The sequence below is a fragment of the Poecilia formosa genome, unplaced genomic scaffold (assembly GCF_000485575.1).
Source record: "Poecilia formosa unplaced genomic scaffold, Poecilia_formosa-5.1.2 Scaffold93, whole genome shotgun sequence".
Classification (NCBI taxonomy): domain Eukaryota; kingdom Metazoa; phylum Chordata; class Actinopteri; order Cyprinodontiformes; family Poeciliidae; genus Poecilia; species Poecilia formosa.
Genome location: NW_006800032.1, coordinates 1,667,629 through 1,686,584, shown reverse-complemented (window position 1 = coordinate 1,686,584; position 18,956 = coordinate 1,667,629). Strand labels below are relative to the sequence as shown.

The window sequence follows — 18,956 nt, the reverse complement described above, 5'->3', positions numbered from 1 at the left end:
TAAAATCAAAATGTTCTTAGTTATCAGCCATGTTTAGCTAGCTGTAGTAGCATAGCGGTTTGAAATTAGCACGGGAAAATGCATCACATTCTGCCTGAGAAGTTACACTTTCATCTAATGTAAGTCATATGGTTTTATCTGCAATATAAGTACTAAACAAAATGTAGTCATGGTCAAAAAATTTACTTTCTTACCTCAAAATCCGTTTTTTCCCCTTAGTATCCGTATGTGCCTGTTTCCAGCCTTGACAATCACAATATGGGATTGGGGAGGAAGCAGGTAAACACTGAAATGATCATGTGACTCCTATCTTATCCCTGATTGGTGGAACTGGTGCTCCCTATGTTACAACCATACCCGGTCTCCCCTACATTAAAGTTTGATAAAGCATTGGGACAGATAGATATCGATATCGTCAATTTTCACTTTTTGTACCTTTTTTTATTTTATTTTTTTTATTTTATTTTTTGTCAAATATCTATATCCATAGAGTCTATCTCGTACTAAAGGGTGCGTCAAATCCACGGTGTGCGTCGAGAGTTCTGTTGTATTTCAAAATTGAACATTCGTAGCAACCGCGTTTCCAGTAGAAATGCTTCCTATTTGTTTCAAATGTAATTTCTTATGCTATCTTCGTTTCTATTTAATAAAAGCGACCGCATTCTCGACTGTAACAGGAAGGTCATCATAGCTTTAATGCTGGCGCTAAACAGGAAGTGAAACTCTCCAGCTTGACTTGTATTTTCCTCTTCGGTTCCCGTCAGTGTCTCCGGGATGCTGAGCAGGCGGGCGGGGCCGTTATTCCTTGCAGTGCAGCCCTGATGTAGCAGGACGACCAGAAGGGACACAGAAGGAGCAGAGGACGGTTCTCACGGTTCGGTTTGTGATATCGTTTTTTTGAATCTTTAGCATTCTTCAGATTAAATAGGATTCATATGCAGTCTTAACGTCTTAAGCGTCGGAACCTTCTCATGCGGACATCTTGATTTTCTCACATCACTGTGTCGGAGAGCGGAACCGTATTTTTCTGTCGTGTCAGCCTGCTTGGAAGTAGCGCTATTTGTGTGTGTTTTTCTTTTTAGTGGAACTCTAAATCCCACAGCATGGCGTGGCCCTGCATCAGCCGGGCGTGCTGCATGGCCCGGTTCTGGAACCAGCTGGACAAGGCTGACATTGCAGTGCCTTTGGTCTTCACCAAGTACACGGACGTGTCGGAAATGCAGCACATCCAGCTGCAGCCGTCTCTCCATCCTCCCCAGGCCCGGGTCGCCATAGAAACGCAGCCGTCGCGCGCGGAAACCCGCTTGGCGAAAGCGTCGCGTGGGCCGCGCAGGTGCGTCTCCGAGGAGCGCGTGTGCAGCTCGGTGATGCGCGAGGACTTCAAACATTGGAAAGTGCGGCCCGAGCCCAGCTGTAAACCCAGGAGCGAGTACCATGAGCCGGAGACACCGTTTAACACCGAGACCCAGTACCAGAAGGACTTCAAGCCCTGGCCCATCCCGAAGAGGTACGACCACCCCTGGATACCCAAACCCCCACCGAGCGCCGGCGACGACCACCGACCCAGGCACGTGAAAAAGCACGTAGCGCTGGATGCGGAATGCGGCGTGGAGAAAGGCGCCATTGCCGACAAGGTGCAGGAAAAAGACCTGCTGCAAGGGCAGGAGAGGAAAAAGCGGTCCAGTAAGCAGGAGGGGCCGAAAAAGGTGGTCCTGAAGGTGGAGGCAGAAGGCAGGGGGAGGGCGGCGGTGGATGCCCTGAACCGACAGATCAAGGAGGAGATCTCAGCTGGCAGCTCCTATAAGTAAGTGATTACTCCCCGTTTGTTGGTGTGTGTTGATCAAAGTGGATGAGACCGGTCGTCAGGTCCATACAGGTGTTAGGTGGTCATAAAAATGCCATAAAGTTTATAATTAACTGCATTTATTGTCAGGTAGTTTGACTAAAAGTGACTTTATTGCACTATTAATATTTCCGATGTTAACTTTATCTGATATAGGTGAATCTTTGCTTAGTACTTTCACAGATGTTTATCATTGGATTGTGAGAATTATGCCATTTTGGCAAAACATACTTTAAACCAGAAGTTTACATACACTGAATTAAAAATGACTTTCTATCTGAAACTGGTTTTCAGACAGAAAATGAGACCAAACGTCTCCTGTTTTAGGTCAGTTAAAATTACCTGGATAATGTCTGTTTGATAAATACCATAAAAACGAGATAAATAATATGTCAGGAATTTATTTGTTAATAAAAATTGTTTCCAAGGACGAGCCGGACTCCACAGTTCACTTCCTGGCATGTTGGCTGATTTCCTCTGACTTTCCCATTATGGTCCATTAGGAAAGCAGTGTGTGTCAGGTGTGGCCTTAAAATACATTCACAGGTTTACACTGCCACACACACAGTTATTTTAAGTCACATTTGATATATACAACATTTTATAACAACTGAAGGTTACAAAATTGATTATGACTAAATGCCACAGCATTATGAAAAGCACATAATACTGTGTTTTCTGGTATTTTTGTGATATACTGCCCCTTTAATAAAAAATAAAAAAATCTCTGCCCTATTCTTCCTGTCATTACGGTGGGAGTTGGAAAACTGAAATAATCGCTGTTATTCTAACTGACCTGAAACAAGAAAAGTTTTCTCTGATTTAACTTCAGGCAGTGACAAACCCCCCCACCCCCCAAAATATCCAGATGAAACAGTCCATCATATAACTTAACAATAAATGTTTAAGATGTTCAATAATCTTTACTACACATCTTGTTTTAGCCAATTACCTGAAATCTGAGTGCATAAGTTGAACATTTGCTGCTTTCTTTGACAAGATAAACTGAGTGGATTTTTTTAAGGAAGAAATTGTTGCAGAATTTCTCTGTGCAGGATCACACTAAACTCATAAATCTGCCAACCGCTGCACAAACTTGTCCTTTCACGCCGTGTGTGTGTGTGAGAGCGCATTAAATGACAATCAGCTTCAGTTTTCACCTCTGAATGCCACTAGGCTGAATGAAACCGGTTGCAGGATGCCGCTAACGTTCAGGTTCACGAGGCTAATCTCTGTTTTGTTATGCACCGTTCCAGACAACGATGGGGACGGGTGGAAGGATGCACGTCAAGTCATGCATGTTACTGCTGTGTGCTGCGTCTCCTCGCTGCATTTGAAAAGCCTGGTTTGTGTTTATTTAAGCCTGAGCCAGTGCAGGACGCTCAATTGAGTTTTCTTTTTCTTTGGCAGTTTTTCATGTTTGTCTTGCTATAAAAATAACCAGTGGTATGTATAGGCAGAAAATAATTTGGCTCAGTGCTGCTACTGAGCAGTCTTTGGTGGGAAGTGTGACTCGGTCGGCGTAGGCAAATGGCACCGTGTTAGTGCATCAGCAGAATCCTCCGGCTGTTTGGTGCCTGTGTTGTTTAGCAGTCAGCAGGGAGCAAAGCAGGCTCTCTCCATCAGCGCTGTAATAAGACGGCCTGCGCAGAAGCCAAGTCGACTCTGTTTTCGTCTGCCTGCAAAGACAGTAAGGAGGTTACAGAGTATAGAGACAAAACTATAGTTCATGAGCAAATGGTTGAAATCATAAAGTAGCGTTTTGCAGCTGAAACCATATTGTGCTACTTCCATTTTTGTCAGAAGCAATAGAATGTTAAATTGATTTTTAAAAAGTAGCAGACATGCCTTTTTCTCCTTATTTTATACTCTAGCTTGTTCATGCAAAATCATGTTTTCTACGTTTTATTGCCAAAAGTTTCCACCTGATTGTGTCGTCATAAGTTTATTCCTGTGTGGAACAACCTTACGTGGATTTCTTGTGACCTTGGAGGCTTGGCTACGTTTTTCAGTCACACTGTAGACAACATCAGTCATCTATTGTTAGGGGGTTTCAACTTTGGATTAACCTGCAATGATATTAATTTTCTACTTGCCTTAACGAGAGAATTATGTATCTCTAAAAAGTAATTCAGTCAGGTTTTTTAATAAAATTTTCCTTTTGGATTAATAAAGTACTTTTGAATTGAATTGAATTGAGTTTTGCAAAGCAGTCTCAGTGGTTAACCTCAACTGGAAGGTGGGCGCCGAAAGCTGCTGGAGGTCAAGGCAAGAGCGGGACTTTCACTTCGCTGACCTGCGTAATAATCCTGCACCAGAAGAAGCTAAATGTGGTAAATCAGGACGTAAACAAGCCAGCAGTAAACACCTAAGTTCTTTTTTGTTTAGCTTCCTTTGTCTTGTATTGATCTTGTGACTCTGTATTGGCTCCCATTGCTTAAAACCTTTAAAATCGATCCATTTTTACCTCCATAAACAGTGCGCTGCTGTGTGACGTCGACGTTCTTCTTCTGTGCATGCGAGTCACAAACCGTTCACACACATGTCTGATTGCCATTGCATTTAATTAGTAGCATTAATAACCATGTTTGTTTTTGTTTTTTTTTTTTAAAAAAAGGATTTTAGTTAAAAAAAAAAATCAAAATGGCGTATTAGACTCAATTTGGGTCCTAAGTCATTTTATTGTGAGTAACAGTGAAATCCTGTATGGCTGCAGAGCTGTGTAATTCCTACTGCGCTCTCAAATGCAACATAACTATTACAAACAAGTAATGATTGTTGAAGACAGTGTGAATGAAAATGAATGATCTTGCAATCTAAGGTTTAATAAAAAAGTCTTATTTCTCTCGTCTATTTTTCTGTACAGAGTTGTCATTTATTTTGAAAAGATCTTGTCCAAAAAATTGGAGTATCTGGTGATACAGCACAGTTTTTTCATGTCTTAAGTGTAAAAACAAAAACAAAACAGTTGCATTGAATTTTGCAAAGGACTAAATGAGACATAGTGGATTTTTTTTCTTTGCACTGACATCTCTGCAGGAGTTGTTTTAGTTTTTCAGTGGTGCAGATAAAAGCAGTTGCTTTAATTTTCTACAACCGTTTTAAGAGGCCAATTATTTTTAATGTATTCAGAAAAAAACAACATTGATTCTCATAAAAAAAAAAAAAATCTGAATCTGCATAAACTGGTTTGAGCAGGTTAGAGATGTGATTGGTTCATCTCTACAAGTATTTGATACCAGTATCAAAATAGATTAAAACCCACTTGTCTTCCTTGCATGACTCTCTTTTACTCCTGGCTATTTCCTGACTTTCTATTTGAGAACACACAGTTCTCTAAAACACAATGGCTCCTTTTAGTACCTGGGAAAATGCTAAAGGCATCTCTGTTTTGCTAACAACGGCGTTCGCCAGGGTGTTTTCTCTGAATTAGTGCAGCATTTTCAACCAGAACTCTTCCATCCAGCCTTCACATTTCCAACTCTCTCCATTATGCTTTAAATGTCATTTTTGTGTGACAATAAACGAGGCGAAAGCTGCTGTTGGAGCCTTTGTTCTTGTTTTCGTTCTGCTACCCACTCTGTTTCAAGACAAAAGCTATTCTTCGTCCTGTCAGCCTCGCGTGCTTTTCTATGTCAGCTTAATAAAAAGCATTTAAAATGTAGAGCGAGGAAACAAGCAGCGAGGAACGAAATGCACCAAAAAACACAAGAGTCTTTCAGGTTCAGCGGGTTCAGAGTTTCTGATATATTTTATAATTTGTGTCACCAATTATTGTTTGACACATTTCTCTGAGCAGTAAAATCTCAGGAGCTTCCTGGGTTAGTTTTTACTTTGTCAGGGCAAACATAAAACCATGAAACCTCACAAAGAGCGTCAGTTAAACTCCCAATGACTGCCGTCTACGTCACATTTACTAAAGAGCCCTATTAGGTGTAGCTGCATTTACACTGATCCGTTTTCAGGTCTAAACGCTCCCGAGAGTCGACAGACTGTGAACGGAGCAATCCCATACTCTGCCACGTTTTAGCGGGAGGAAAAAGCTTTGAAAGAAAATTGATTTTGTTCCTCAAAATAAAACCCACTCGTGTTCTGCTGTTGCCTCGGTTCAGAACATTCTCTGGAAAAGCTGCTTGTCTTATGTAACTTCTCTAATCTGGTTCTGTCGTATCTGCTCACACAGATTTGACAGTGTCATGTATTCTGATTAAATCTGACGCTGAAACTCTTTAACCCTGATGTCAATTCAAATAGAGACTGGCTCAATCCTCCCTGCAGCATTTCAGTAATTGTGATTCATGAAAATGTTCCCTTTTAGCTGTAGAAGTCGCGAAACCGCAAGCGGTTCTAGAGGTTTTTAGGCGGCACAGAGAGAAAGGAGGGAGCTGCTGAGCAGAAACCAGAAGCTGCACCGGCTGACGCAACAAGAACGGCTGCTGAGAACGAAAGCTGGGGCTGTGCGCACAGGGAGATCGATGGCCTGGACGACTCCGACCAAGGCCGGCTCTCACCAGTGTTGGTGTGGAATTAGAATCACCGAGAGGGAAATTTGTCTTGGCAGTATCAGTGCACAGATTATAGAGCTTCTGAAAGAAGCTGCAACTGTCAGACAAATTGTCATGAGGAGAGGCGAAAGTCTGACCTGTTATCAAAACTCAAATGCACAAAGAATCCAAGCAAAACTGAACAAGAAGGGATGAAATATAAAGGCTGGATCTAAGATGAAGTAAACAACGGGGATATAATCAAATGCAAACTCAAACACTTCACAGTTGTGACAGGAATAACATTAAACTGCATATAAAGCTGATGAAAGATCTAAATAATAGAGAAATACACCGGGGTTAAAAATACCACATTACAGCATATAAAATAAGCAGAAAGCAGAGCTAATAAGCAAAGAGGACAAGCCAAAAGTGTATGGAAGAACTGTTTTTATTTGTTTTAAAGAGATTTCGAAGTACAGTTACACAGTAACGGTCATGCGGGAGTTTTCAACTACAATTTCTGTAGCAATTTTCCACCCTATGAGAGTTCTGTCCGAAGGATTTCACAGAGAAATAATTTAGTTTTTTAAAGCTTACAACAGCATGTGCAAATTTTTATGCACTATTCTACTATCCAGTTGAGTTTTACAGCTTTGAGCTTTCCGCACAGCGATTATTCCAGATTCTCTGAATCTGTTGATGATGTTATGCAAGGTTGATGATGATAACTTAAAAGTCTTTGCTATTTTACGCTGGGTAACACCATTCTGGTATTGCTGCACTATCTTTCTGTGCAACAATGGTGGAATTGGTGATCCTCTTACCATCTTGGCTTCAAAGACACCGACACTCTAAGAAGCTCTTTTTATACCCAATCATGTTGTCAATTGACCTAATTAGTGTTAATTTGTTTCCCAGCTGTTTGTTATATGTTCAATTTCCTTTTTCCAACCACATATTGCTACTTGTCCCAACTTTTTTGGGATTTATAGACACTGTGAAATTTTGAATCAACATATTTTTCCTTTAAAATGTTACATTTACTCAGATTAAACTTTGATCTGCCATCTATGTTCTATTATGAATAATATGCCATCTCCACATCAAAAAGTTCATTCAGTTTTTATTCACAATTTGCTTAGTGTCCCAACTATTTTGAAATCCGGTTTGTAGATGCAGGTGACCGCTAGAGAACGTCCCGTGTTGATTCAGGTAATCTAAAATATCCTAAAGGGTTGTGCCTTCTTGCACCATTTAATTCCTGCTGTGATGTATTGGCAAGTTTGAAATGCATGAGGGCTACTTCACAACTCTACAAAAACTTTAATTATCTTCCCGATCCATTTCTCTAGAACGGCGTCAAAATGGGGGAGAGGTAGAATCTATGTAGCACTTTTCTGGTCATACTGAACACACACAATCATACACCTTTTCACAGATTGGTAAGTTTCTTACTCAAACCCAAGTTAGTTCTATGTATCCTCCTCATAATCACCTTTACATTTAGCCCAGTTCTGCGGTTTGCGATGTGTGTAAGCGACTTTGTACCACATCAGGACTGGACCCCGACCCGGCTGTCCTTCCATCAGTGCCACTGTTCAGTCAGACAGATGAGGTCTTTCTCTGAGCATCCGTTCTCTATGACAGAAGGTCAGCAGGGTCGGCTCTCCGAAGCAGGTTAACCACACAGCGCAGAATATCGGGGAGGAAAATTACACAGACTGGCTGTGGAAACCTCCATAGTAAGAATGTGAAAATAAGAGTCGAACTAAAACGGAAATATCCCCTGTAGTTTTATGACTGTTTATTTCTCACTTCCAGTGTATGACTTGTTTTTCTCTAAAATTGCATTCATTTTATTTCAGAAATTTAACTTTCCCCTCAGTCAAATAAAGGCAGGTGATACCAGGAAGTCACAACACATTGAACATTCAGAGTGTCATGACTGGTAGTTTCAGTCAGAGAAACTATAAGTGTTACTATAAATGTTTGCCTGCTTCAGCACATCAGAATCAAAGGATTGGGTCACCAGCAGAACCCAGTAGAACTGGACTGAAAGCTCAGTTTGATCAGCTGCATCAGATTAGGACACATCTAAAGGTTACAGGACTCTGTCCCTGGGGTCCTGTAAAGTTTAAAATACGGTTTTTATTCTTGTTTTTTTAGCTTCAATAGTTCTAATTCATACATAATTGGAAGATATTTGCATTAATAATGTGCTGATCGAATGCTGAGTTTTATACAATGTTGACCTGCCAGCTGTAATTTCAGCCAAATATTGTTTAAGAGCAGTAATGTGAGGAGACATCAGAACAGCTTTCATGGTATTTCTTTCTAACCTTTAAGAACAAATAATCATCTATAGGGATGCACAATATATCCAAGAGTTAATTTGCTTCAGGTAAGCAAATGTATTTATGTTTATCGGCATGACTTAATATATTTAATTGGATAAACTTAATTTGATTACTTATAGCAAATTAACTTAAATTTTTTTATTTTTCAGTGCACCACGAAACAGCTTCTTGCAGCTCTGTGCTTCTTTTGACGCATTTTAAAACGTGCTTCTGCTTCTGAAATTAGCATAACTTCGCATCTTATTCACTCAGTAACTGCAGTCCATGTTGAAGTGTGTTGTTTTTAGGTGGGACCTGGTATAAGCGCTCAGCTACGATGCGTTCGCTGATTGGGAAAATATCCTATTTTTGAATTTCAATCAGGGCCGATCAAGAGGAAAATCAGCCTGCCCTTCAAATCAATATGTTTTCCAAAACATTATCAATGAAGACAAAACTGCTGCTGTTTAACGGAAAGTTTCAGCCCACGATGCGACGCTGAACGCAAAGTTTTTAATCTTAGTACCATGAACCTCCTGATCTGAGAGACACAGGCTGTATTGTTACGCGGTCATATGTCGATGAATAGAAGTGATGTTGCAGTGCAGACCGGTGTTTCACACTGTGAACCCTGTCTGTTCTCACAATCTGCCCCTCTTTCTCTAACACATGCACACTCTGGTGTCATGTGGTCGCGCCGTACTCCTGGCTGCGATGGCGGTTGTATAACGTTTCTCTGCGTCGAGGCGTCTTGGCCCGCTGCGGCCTCAGAGATGGACTTCAGTCCTGTTACATAATGCAGGATTCTCGCCTCTGTTCTGCAGCGTTATTCCTGCACTCAGCAGCCAAGGCATTGTTGCTGTTAGCAGCCTGCGTGCTGCAGATGGGATGCTTTATAAAGCAGCGAGGGACCATATGTTATGAGCTGACTTTATTTTTAGAGTAATGAGATGATAAGGTCACGGCAGATGGTAGATGTGTTGTCGGGTTTTTTCCTTCTAGTTTTAAGACTTTATTTTCTTTGTTTACTTCCTGTTTATCCTGTTCTGCTGTGGCAAAAAATACGGATTAATAACTTCTTTTTTTTTTACTTTTTAAATGAACATTTGTATCTCTTGGAGTATTATAATAAAAACCACACTGTAAGTCTCAACAGCTGGGTTAGTTTTCTGGGTTAGAGGTCACTTCTGTAGCAAAAAGTTTCAGTTTTAAAAGTTTTGTTCTTCCTCTGATTTTTGCTTTTTAATTCCTCACTGACTGTCATGATCCGTGTTTTTTCTCTATTATTGTTTTGAGATTTTCTGTGTTTAGTCCTGTTTCCCTGAGTCTCTGTGTTGTCCTGTTAGCCCTTGATTGTTCCCAGGTGTGTCTCGTTCCCTCGATTTGGTTTCGTGATACCTTTTTTGTTGTTTTCTCCCGACAGAACCGAGTTCAAGGCGTACAAAGACGTGAAGCCAGTGAAGATGATTCGGGCCAAGTCCCAGTACCTGCCTCCAGATGAAAAGACGAGCTTAGAGACCAGCTACAGCGCCAACTTCAAAGCGCTGGCTCCGCTGCAGCCCACGGACAACAAGGCCCAGGAGAGGAGGAGGATACGCAGTTTGTACAGCGAGCCTTACATCGACCCCAGCAAACAGGTGAGAACAAACTCACCTGACTGCGTAGCGTAGTTCTGAATCAGCAAGAGTGATTTTCAGTGAAACCCTTGCCTGTCTCACCTTCACGTTTTGCTCGTTTCCTGGTGGATCTGTCCAAATAAAGAACTAACTTGCATCAGAGCTGGAGACGAAAACCTCTCCGCTATGCAGTGTTTTTCCAAAGCATTCGTATTTTTCACGTTTTTAAGTTTGTCGCTAAAAGAAATGAATGAATCACATGATGCATTAAAATGAGTTTGATTGTTTCCATTCTGGGGTTTAATAGTTTTTGAAGGGCAATTTGGTTTACAGACATCATAATTTGTTTTATTTATGGTTTCGGTTGTGTGTGCTTTTTATTTCCCTTTTATTTATAGCTTTAGGTTGTTGTTTTTTTTTGGGGGGGGGGATATTTCAGTTTTGTTTTTGTTTTTTTGCAAAATTCAAGTTTATTGTTCTTTGAGAGAGCAGAATTTCATTAGTATGCCATTATCAATAAATTACTTAAAAATAGTCTCAAAAAAACAATATAATTGTTCATCGCAGTTATTGTTAGGACAATTTATCGTCCAGCAAATTTTGTCATGGGGACAAATTCATTTAGACTCACACATTTTGCTACGGTGCAACCACAAACTTCAGTTTATCTTGTTGGAGTTTTCTGGAAGATCAACATAATCAAATAGAAAACGTGTGGCTATCAGCGTGTTTTTTCTTATTACAAACAAAACATCTGAAAAATGTGGCACGCACATGCTACTACTCTATAACACAAAAGCCCAATAAAATGACGTTTGTGGTTGGAACATGACGAAATGAAACAATTTGAAAGCTGCACATGCATTTGTAGGGCACTTTATGGACTTGTGTTGTGTTGAAACGTTTATAATAATAATAATAATAATCAAACATGGAGCCTGTTTCAGCTCAGGAATCACCTGTTTGCTGTCTGACATCCTTAGGTTGACAGGTATAGTGTCCCGCGCTCTAAACCTAAAAAGTCTGGACCCGCAGCAGCAGGCCAGGGTAAACCGGTGAGGAAAGCCAAAGATAAGCAGAGCGCCGCGCTGAAGGGCTCCAAGAAGATGACCTCGGAGAACCAGCCCGAGAACCGGCCAGCGGTCAGGGACAAGGAGAAAAGTAAAGAGATCAACAACAAACTGGCTGAGGCAAAAGAGTAAAAATCATTTAGCACTACTTCTCCTTTTTTTTTCTCCTTTCTTTCTTTTTGTGGGATACAAACCCAGAGGCTGCAAAATTGGTTCCAAGTTCTTGTCTTTGTTTTCGTCCTTCTCTAGTTGCTTCCTTCTTCTTCTTCTTCTTCTTCCCCTCTGTCCTCTCACTACCTCCTGGCTACATTTCTACTCCAGTAACATGTCAGGGTGTGAACATGACATGCCATTGCTCTTCCTGTCTCACTCTGTACTAGATCGCTATAGTAACGAGTGGGCGGAAGCATCCTCTTTCCCGTCTCCGCCATTTGATGCCACCCACCTCCCCCCACTCTGCTCGCCTCCATCTCCAGGTTGCCATGGCTACTCGGCTGCCCGGCCAACCAATGGATGACTTTTGTTGCATGGGCCCATTTACAAGCACGTCTGAAGGGTTGGCTTTGATCAGCTGAGCAGATTGCTTTGTAGAGTTTATCAAGGATTTATCTATATTTTTTTTTCCTTTCTTTTTGTTTTTTGTTGTTTTTTTTGAGGGAGGAAGGCTTGAAGAAAAAGTGACTCATATTGGCTCTTTTGAAAAAAAAATTATTATTTTTTCTTTTTTTGAAGATGCAAACTGGAAAATCTTTGATAAATGTCCAGCTTGGTTATTCATGATGTGTGCGTGTGATCCACAGCTTGTTCTGTACTCGCTCTGTTTGCCTTTCTGTCACTGTCTCTGAAAGTGTGTTTGGCATTTACCATCTCTGCTTTGGTAAATGTGAAAAATGTGAAAAGAAAAAAAAAAATGTCATTTTCAGATCGAAAATGTCTTTGATTCATCTGCAGATCCTGTTCTCCCATTCAGCATCTGCTCCTTTCATGTGAGCCTCATTCATACCGCAGTTTGTCCTGAAAGCGACGGTTAGGTTACATTAAACCGATTATGCATTAAGGCCTAGTCTGTCAGAGAACAGAGGAGGATTCCCTATGAATTACATAATGCTGTAATGCAAGCGTAACCCTTTTAAACCGCAGTACTATCATTTCTCATAATAAGGGTTAGGGAGGGAGGCACTCAGAGGAGCTGGGAACTGTTCGTGTTTGTTTCCTGTGTGTCTGTCACACAACGTTCTCAGCTTTCAGCCTGACTGCTCTTAACTCAGTGGAATCACCTCCAACACTCTCTTTATTAGCAAGGCTCCTCCGTCTGAGAAGCCACAGTGATGCGACTGTGTGAACGCAGAGACACACGCCTCCCTGTACGGCCTCTTTTGTTATGCACTGATGTTATTTCACTGGCTTGGGACGACAAGAAACAGATCATAATTCAGCTTTTAGATTATTCATTCACGGGTGCACAGTGACAGAGATGTCTGTTTTCCATCTACTTCAGATATTAGGGATAGGGTTGTTTTGTTGGTTTTAAATGCTAATTATGAAAACAAACACCGCTAGTAAAAAAAACAAACTGGAATTTTCTACACCACAGCATATTTTTTGTTACTTTGTCTTTACAGCTCTGTTCACAATAGTCACCGAAGATAGTCATATTTATTTTTTGGGACTCAATTAAAGTTTCTAATTGAGTTAATTGCAGGGTCTGTAATTACTTAACCGCAATTATTCCCATTTTAATCAAAATCTAAATATCAAGAAAGCAAGCAACATTATTAATTAAAAAACTATATATTTTCTGAATAAATAGAGGTCAACAACAAAGATATGTATTGTTTTTAATCTATTGCTTGTGCGTCAGATTTACTGGCATGCCAGAAACAAGTGAGTACAAAGGTTCCTGTCGCAATTTTTGTATGTAAAATTTGATTATTGGTGTTAAAATCGATATTGTTAACTAACTAAAGTAACAGGTTAAAGTCCAGGAGCTAATCAAAACTGCTACTATTTTTGCTAATGCTAAAATGTGCTTTATTTAAAAAATATATATTCAGCAACTTTCACAATATGTTAGAGATGCTGGTGAGCGTAATCAGATAATTTTTAACAGTGACACAAAGTCCAGCTTACTTCTGCTTAATGAGCACACCATGCTAAATGCTAGCAGGTCACATAGACAACAAATGTTTGGTTTGGACTCTGAGTAAAATAAAACACTAAGCTGGCTATTTCCAGTTACACTGGTGTGTTAAAAATGACATTAGGGAAGAACTGAGATGTATCAAGTTTTGCAAAAGAAAGCAGTAATTTTTATGACATGTCATCTAGACTGAGAGATCAAGAGTTTCAGCAGATAACAGGAAGGCTTGTTGGAGCTCAGCACAGTTATTCTGTTTTCCTGCTGCTGGATTTGGAAATGGCAGCCTTTCAGAAATCTCAGAGACAACCATCCACATCCTGTTGAATATAATGCAGCTTTAGCTATGCTAGCCTCACTCTCTGTGCCGATCGCTAAAGACAGAACAAATGGTAAAACCTACAATCATTTTTACCTTGTTCTTAGCTAATAGTAAAAGCCTGATGTACAGGAACTGCTCTTTCACACAGCAGGGTTGCTCCTGGTGTAAATAATTAATGACACCCTACAGCTAGAGGGCTAGAAAAATACATTAATGATGGTATTCTTTTATCCTCTTATATTGTATTTTTAAGAGAAAATCAGCATCGGTACGTCTGAGATCTACAAACACAGAAGGTTGAGCATTTATGAAAGCCTGTTTTTGCCACGAAAGGAAAAATAACAGCCCGTAAATATGGATGAAAATTTGTTTTTGACTGAAAGTAGAAATGACCTTCAAAGTCAGAATTAACTTTTTCTGTCTCATTATTAGTTTTATAACTAAAACTTTCTATCTCATGATTATGACTTTGAAAGTAGAAATTATGACTTCCTACCTTATAATTAGGACTTTTATTCCCAAAAGTATGACTTTAACTCTCGTAGTTACGACTTCCTGTTGGACTTGTATACTTTCAATCATGGCACAAATGGGCTTCCATAAACATTGGTCCAAAGAACTGATCGGCGCAAAACTTTATCAGTGTTAGGATCCGTGTTGTAGCCTGACACTCAAACTAGTAAAGTAATTGCTAGTTTAGCTATCATTTCTATACCTGTTCTTATTTGTGGTACAATCACAAATTGTGTCTTCTTGCAACTGAGTTACACAGCTGGTAAAATAAATTATAAATGTCTTGATAACGGATGGATGTTTCTAAGCTCAGACTGTAAAAAAAAAAAAAAAAAGTCAAACAATCCCAGACGTCTTTGTCAGGATACAACACTGCATCCCGTTCTTGGGTCCGTCAGAGCCGTAAAGCCTCGTTCTCCGTGTCGCGCCGCCGCCTTTTTGTCTGCAGCTCAACATCTCCTTCATTCAGAATGGCTGAAAGTTGTGACTCCTCGCTTCGTCTCCTCGGCAACCATCACCACCGCACACATTCAAGCTGATCACCAACCCCATCTGGGACATGGGCCCGACTCATTAGCATTTTGCAGCCTTTGATTGGTGTTTGGGGAGGGTGGATGGGGGGTGGAGGGGGGCAGCGGGGTGGTGAGGGGGGGCACTTTGTCTTGTAAATGTAAATTATTACACCACACACTCGGTGCTATCTATATGTATTTATTAGACAAAAATAAGGATAGAAAGTATGCTAAAGAAAGCTATGTCTTGGACAAAAAAAAAGAAAAAAACTGTGACGTGCTTGTGTTTTATCTGCTTGGTCTTATTTAATGAAACATTCTAAATAAATGCAAAAAAAAAAAAAAAAAGCAGAAAAAGCAGTGTGTTCTTTGCTTCTTTTCGTTAAGAGGAATGGTTAAAGGTTAGTTGGTTGCAGGTGTCTGTCAGCATTTCCCCTGTCCCAGTCTGTGTCTGTGTGACAGACGACATTGTATCGGCTCTATCCACATGGAAGAGAACGTAGCTTTCACATCCCCCCAACCCCCCTTAACCTTTGACCCCTCCGCTACGCTTAGCGCTAAGAGTCGCGCCGCATTCTGGCATGAGCCGAAGCTGCTGCTGCTTCTTTTTTCCCGACACGCGCATGTTTCTCTGATGGTGTGGGGACTGAAGAATATATTATTCTCACATCACTTCCCAATATATTCCAGGAACTCATCGGGTTTACGGAGCGACATGCGCGTGAGAAAAGAAGACGCTCATTCCAGAATAAACATGTCATGTGCTTCAAACAACCAAAAACACAGATGTGTGATAGACTTACCTCTCTCCTACATGTCATTTCTAACTATTACTATTGTTTTTACTATTATTAGATGATGCTGTGTCCAGTTTGTTCTGTGCTAATGAGTGACATTCTGATTCATTTGAAGGGTTGTGCTAAAACAGTACCACTACATACAACTCTGCCAGCCAATCCGAGATATTGGCTGGGTGCAGACCCTAAAGCAACACCTGTGGGGCTGTGCACTACCCGATCCCAGGTAAACCCAACGCCAGGAGCAAACGAAAGCCAAACGCAGCCAGAAAATGCCTCTCATTCTCATTCATACCTGCTCATGGAGTCGTGATCCGCTTTTGTTTTGTTTTTTTTGTTTGTTTTTTTCGATTACAGTGGCACAGTTTTCAGATTTTTTTTCTTCTTCTTCTTTATTACTATTATTATTGTTGTTATTCAGACCAAATCACCACATTCTTTGCTCGACTCCCCTCCGTGTTTCTCTTCCATATGGACGCTAGAGTGGGAGGGGAGGGTGAGACGGAGGCCGTGTCTCACATCCCGCCCGCAGCTTCCCTTAAGGAGGCCTGAGGTGTAGTCCAGCCATCTCCAACCATTCCTGAACCAGCTGTTGTAATGCATCCGGCCTCCATGGTTTCTGGAAACTGCATGACTGGATCTGTTTCATTTGAAGAAGCAGCCCGCTCATGTAGTGCCTTGCGAAAGTAACTCTGTCCCCACGGCCCGCAAACTTCAGTGCATTTTATTGGGATTCTTTGCAATAAACCAACACCAAGTGGCGCGTGGCTGTGAAGTGGGAAATGCTACACGGTTTTCAACTTATCTGAAAAGTGTGGTGTGCTTTTTTTTTTATCCGATGCCCCCTAAATAAGATCCAGTAGTACTAAGTGACTTCAGAAGTCACCAAATGAGTAAAGAGTGGATAATTTGAAATCAGTATAAGTGATGATCTTCCCTTAATTTAACGATGTGAAAGTAACTTCTGCAGATAAACACTGAATTTACAGTAAACGTGTTTAACGTCTTTAAATCAGACATTCCTCAGAAAACATTAGAGACCAAACAACAGCAACAAGCCCGACACACAGCGTGAGTTACAATAGACTGAGTTAGCTTAAAACCGGGGAGTTTTTTTATTTTTATTTTTTTTGACTCAATTGAAGAAATATTTTGTCTCTTCTCAGCAATTAAAACAAGATTTAGGTCAGTCTTCATTTGAAAACACTGGCTGTATTTAGTCAAGTTTTAATATAGCAGTAAGAAACAGATTTGGGTGAACAGAGGTGTACTGTTTAGAGCATAGGTCGATTAGCAGTAGTAGTGGTTACCATGACAACAGAAGAAAACCAGAAAGGTTGGGCAAGACCGTCTAAAAGTTTTCTAAGTAGATTTCAACTTAAAAGCCAAAGTTTAGTCCTAATTTATTTCTTGAGCACCCTTGGTTTAAAGCATATTCGCGACTTAAACTGACCTAGTCAAAGTCCAAAGCTACATTTTTTTATTATTATTATTATTTATAATTTGGCAGTCGCAGATAGTTGCTCTCTGTCGAATGTAGCTGATCTTGAGCTATCTTGAAAACGAGCGCTAGAATAAAAATCTGTGTAAACCGTGCATCATTCCCCATCCGCTTTACGCACAACTTCAGTTTTGGTGTTGCACACAGAATCCTGATAAAAAATAAATAAATAAAAAAACAAACATGAAGTTTGAAACATGACAGAGTGTCAACCAGCCAATGCGGGTGTCAACACGTTTGCAAGGTATTGCATGAGGCGGGTCTCTCATGTGCTCTGCTCACATGATGAACTCTCTCTCTCTCTCTCCCGTTTGGCCAAAAAGTGAAAGTTTCATTTTTCTTCTGCACTTTTACCCTCGTTTGCATTCGAATATGTTTTCTGACGCATGCCGCCACTGTTTTCTGTTGGACCTGCAATCTGAGTTTCACTCCCACGTAGAGGCCTAGGCCTTGACCTCTGTCTGAGCATGGAAATAAGATGGGGGGTGAGTGTGAATGGAATGAGGGAAGCAGCGCCTCCTCGGAAAGACACATGTCAGAGGAAATTGTAAGTGCATGCTAACGATCTAATCGTTCCTTCTGATTTGTTTTAAGTGAGATTTTCTTATTCTTGTTTTTTTTGTTGTTTTTTTTCATTGTTGCACTGCATTTTTTTTTTTTTCTTAGCTACCGTGAGACCCTCATTCCTCAAACGACAGCTTGGAAAGCGATTGGATGAAACAGCAGATTGAAATCTGAGTATCTGTCAGTTTTTAAAGGAATAAATTGAGATGTTTTTTTTTTAACATTTGTATTATTAAAAAAAAAGCCCATTGTTAGCTTTATTCCCCAGTAATGAGCGGTCTCAGGGTGCTTAGCTCAACACGACGACTTTGTGTTTTTGTCCAACGTAAATCCCTTATCTTCTGTCTCTTTTTGTCTCTGTCTGGTATCTTAAAAAAAAAAAAAAAAATCTGCTGCCTCCTAGAGATTCTAAGGACGAGGTTCTCCGACCCAGTAATCATCATTCCCAGGGTGCTGCTGGAGGAGGAACACAGCCACTGCTGGAGGGAGGCGAGCCTCGGAGGAGCAGCGGCGGCGTTCGCTTTGCCCTAGACGTGAACCAGACCGAGTAGTTCGGCTCCCGCGGACAGAGGCGGACTGCAGCGTCGCTCTGCTGTGTATATATCTAGAGTTTGAAGTTGGATTAGTTCAGGAGACAAACCCATCAACAAGAGTCACAAAAGAAAGAAGAAAAACTCTCCACCCTCCAGGAGGATAAGTGGGTCGTTGGAGAAGCGTTGGCGCATGTTCGACCGCGGCCTCCGGATCCGACGTCCTCGGCCCTGTTGACCCCCCCGTGGCATTACGACACAAGGTGCTACATCATTTTCTGGTCTCGTCCATCCTGTCTGAAGAGCACACGTCAGCATTGTTAGTAGTCACGTCACACCGAGAAGTGCTTAATAATCCCACAATAAAAAATAAGAAAAACTGTACCACACATCGATCACTTTTAGTCGGAATAAATCAGTAAAACTTGCCTTACTGTAGTGAGGCTGTTGTTCTTTTCTTTGTCATTATTATTATTGTTTTGAGGCTGAGAACAGGAAAAGCGTCACAGAGGGAACGGCTTACAGCCACGGTAGAGATTTTAATGGCTTTTTCAAAACATCAAAGTTTTTCGTTGTAGTGAATAAGCTGACAGAGAGCCTGCAAAAGTCAGACCTCGTCTTCTTTTTAATTTTCCATGTTCTTATATGCATAGATTTTTACAAAGTGACGTTTTTCTCTCTCATACTTTTATTTCCCCTTCATATCCTGTTTAAGACATGATTTTCCT

General features: G+C 40.7%; 1 protein-coding gene across 6 annotated transcripts; it reads left to right on the top strand.

The window, feature by feature from the left end:
• Window positions 1–724: 724 nt before the first annotated feature.
• map6a (microtubule-associated protein 6a) lies at window positions 725–18,590 on the top strand. Of its 6 annotated transcripts, XM_007558000.2 has the most exons (5): window positions 725–1,804; window positions 10,090–10,303; window positions 11,266–11,480; window positions 15,749–15,859; window positions 18,102–18,590. In XM_007558000.2, the coding sequence occupies exons 1-5, from the start codon at window positions 1,104–1,106 to the stop codon at window positions 18,247–18,249; spliced, it is 1,389 nt and encodes a 462-aa protein (XP_007558062.2). In that variant the 5' UTR covers window positions 725–1,103; the 3' UTR covers window positions 18,250–18,590. The 6 variants fall into 6 exon arrangements, with proteins under 6 accessions (XP_007558062.2, XP_016529785.1, XP_007558061.1 ...); XM_016674299.1 differs by lacking the exon at window positions 15,749–15,859 and having other exon boundaries at window positions 733–1,804; window positions 11,266–11,443; XM_007557999.2 differs by lacking the exon at window positions 15,749–15,859 and having other exon boundaries at window positions 733–1,804.
• Window positions 18,591–18,956: the final 366 nt, after the last annotated feature.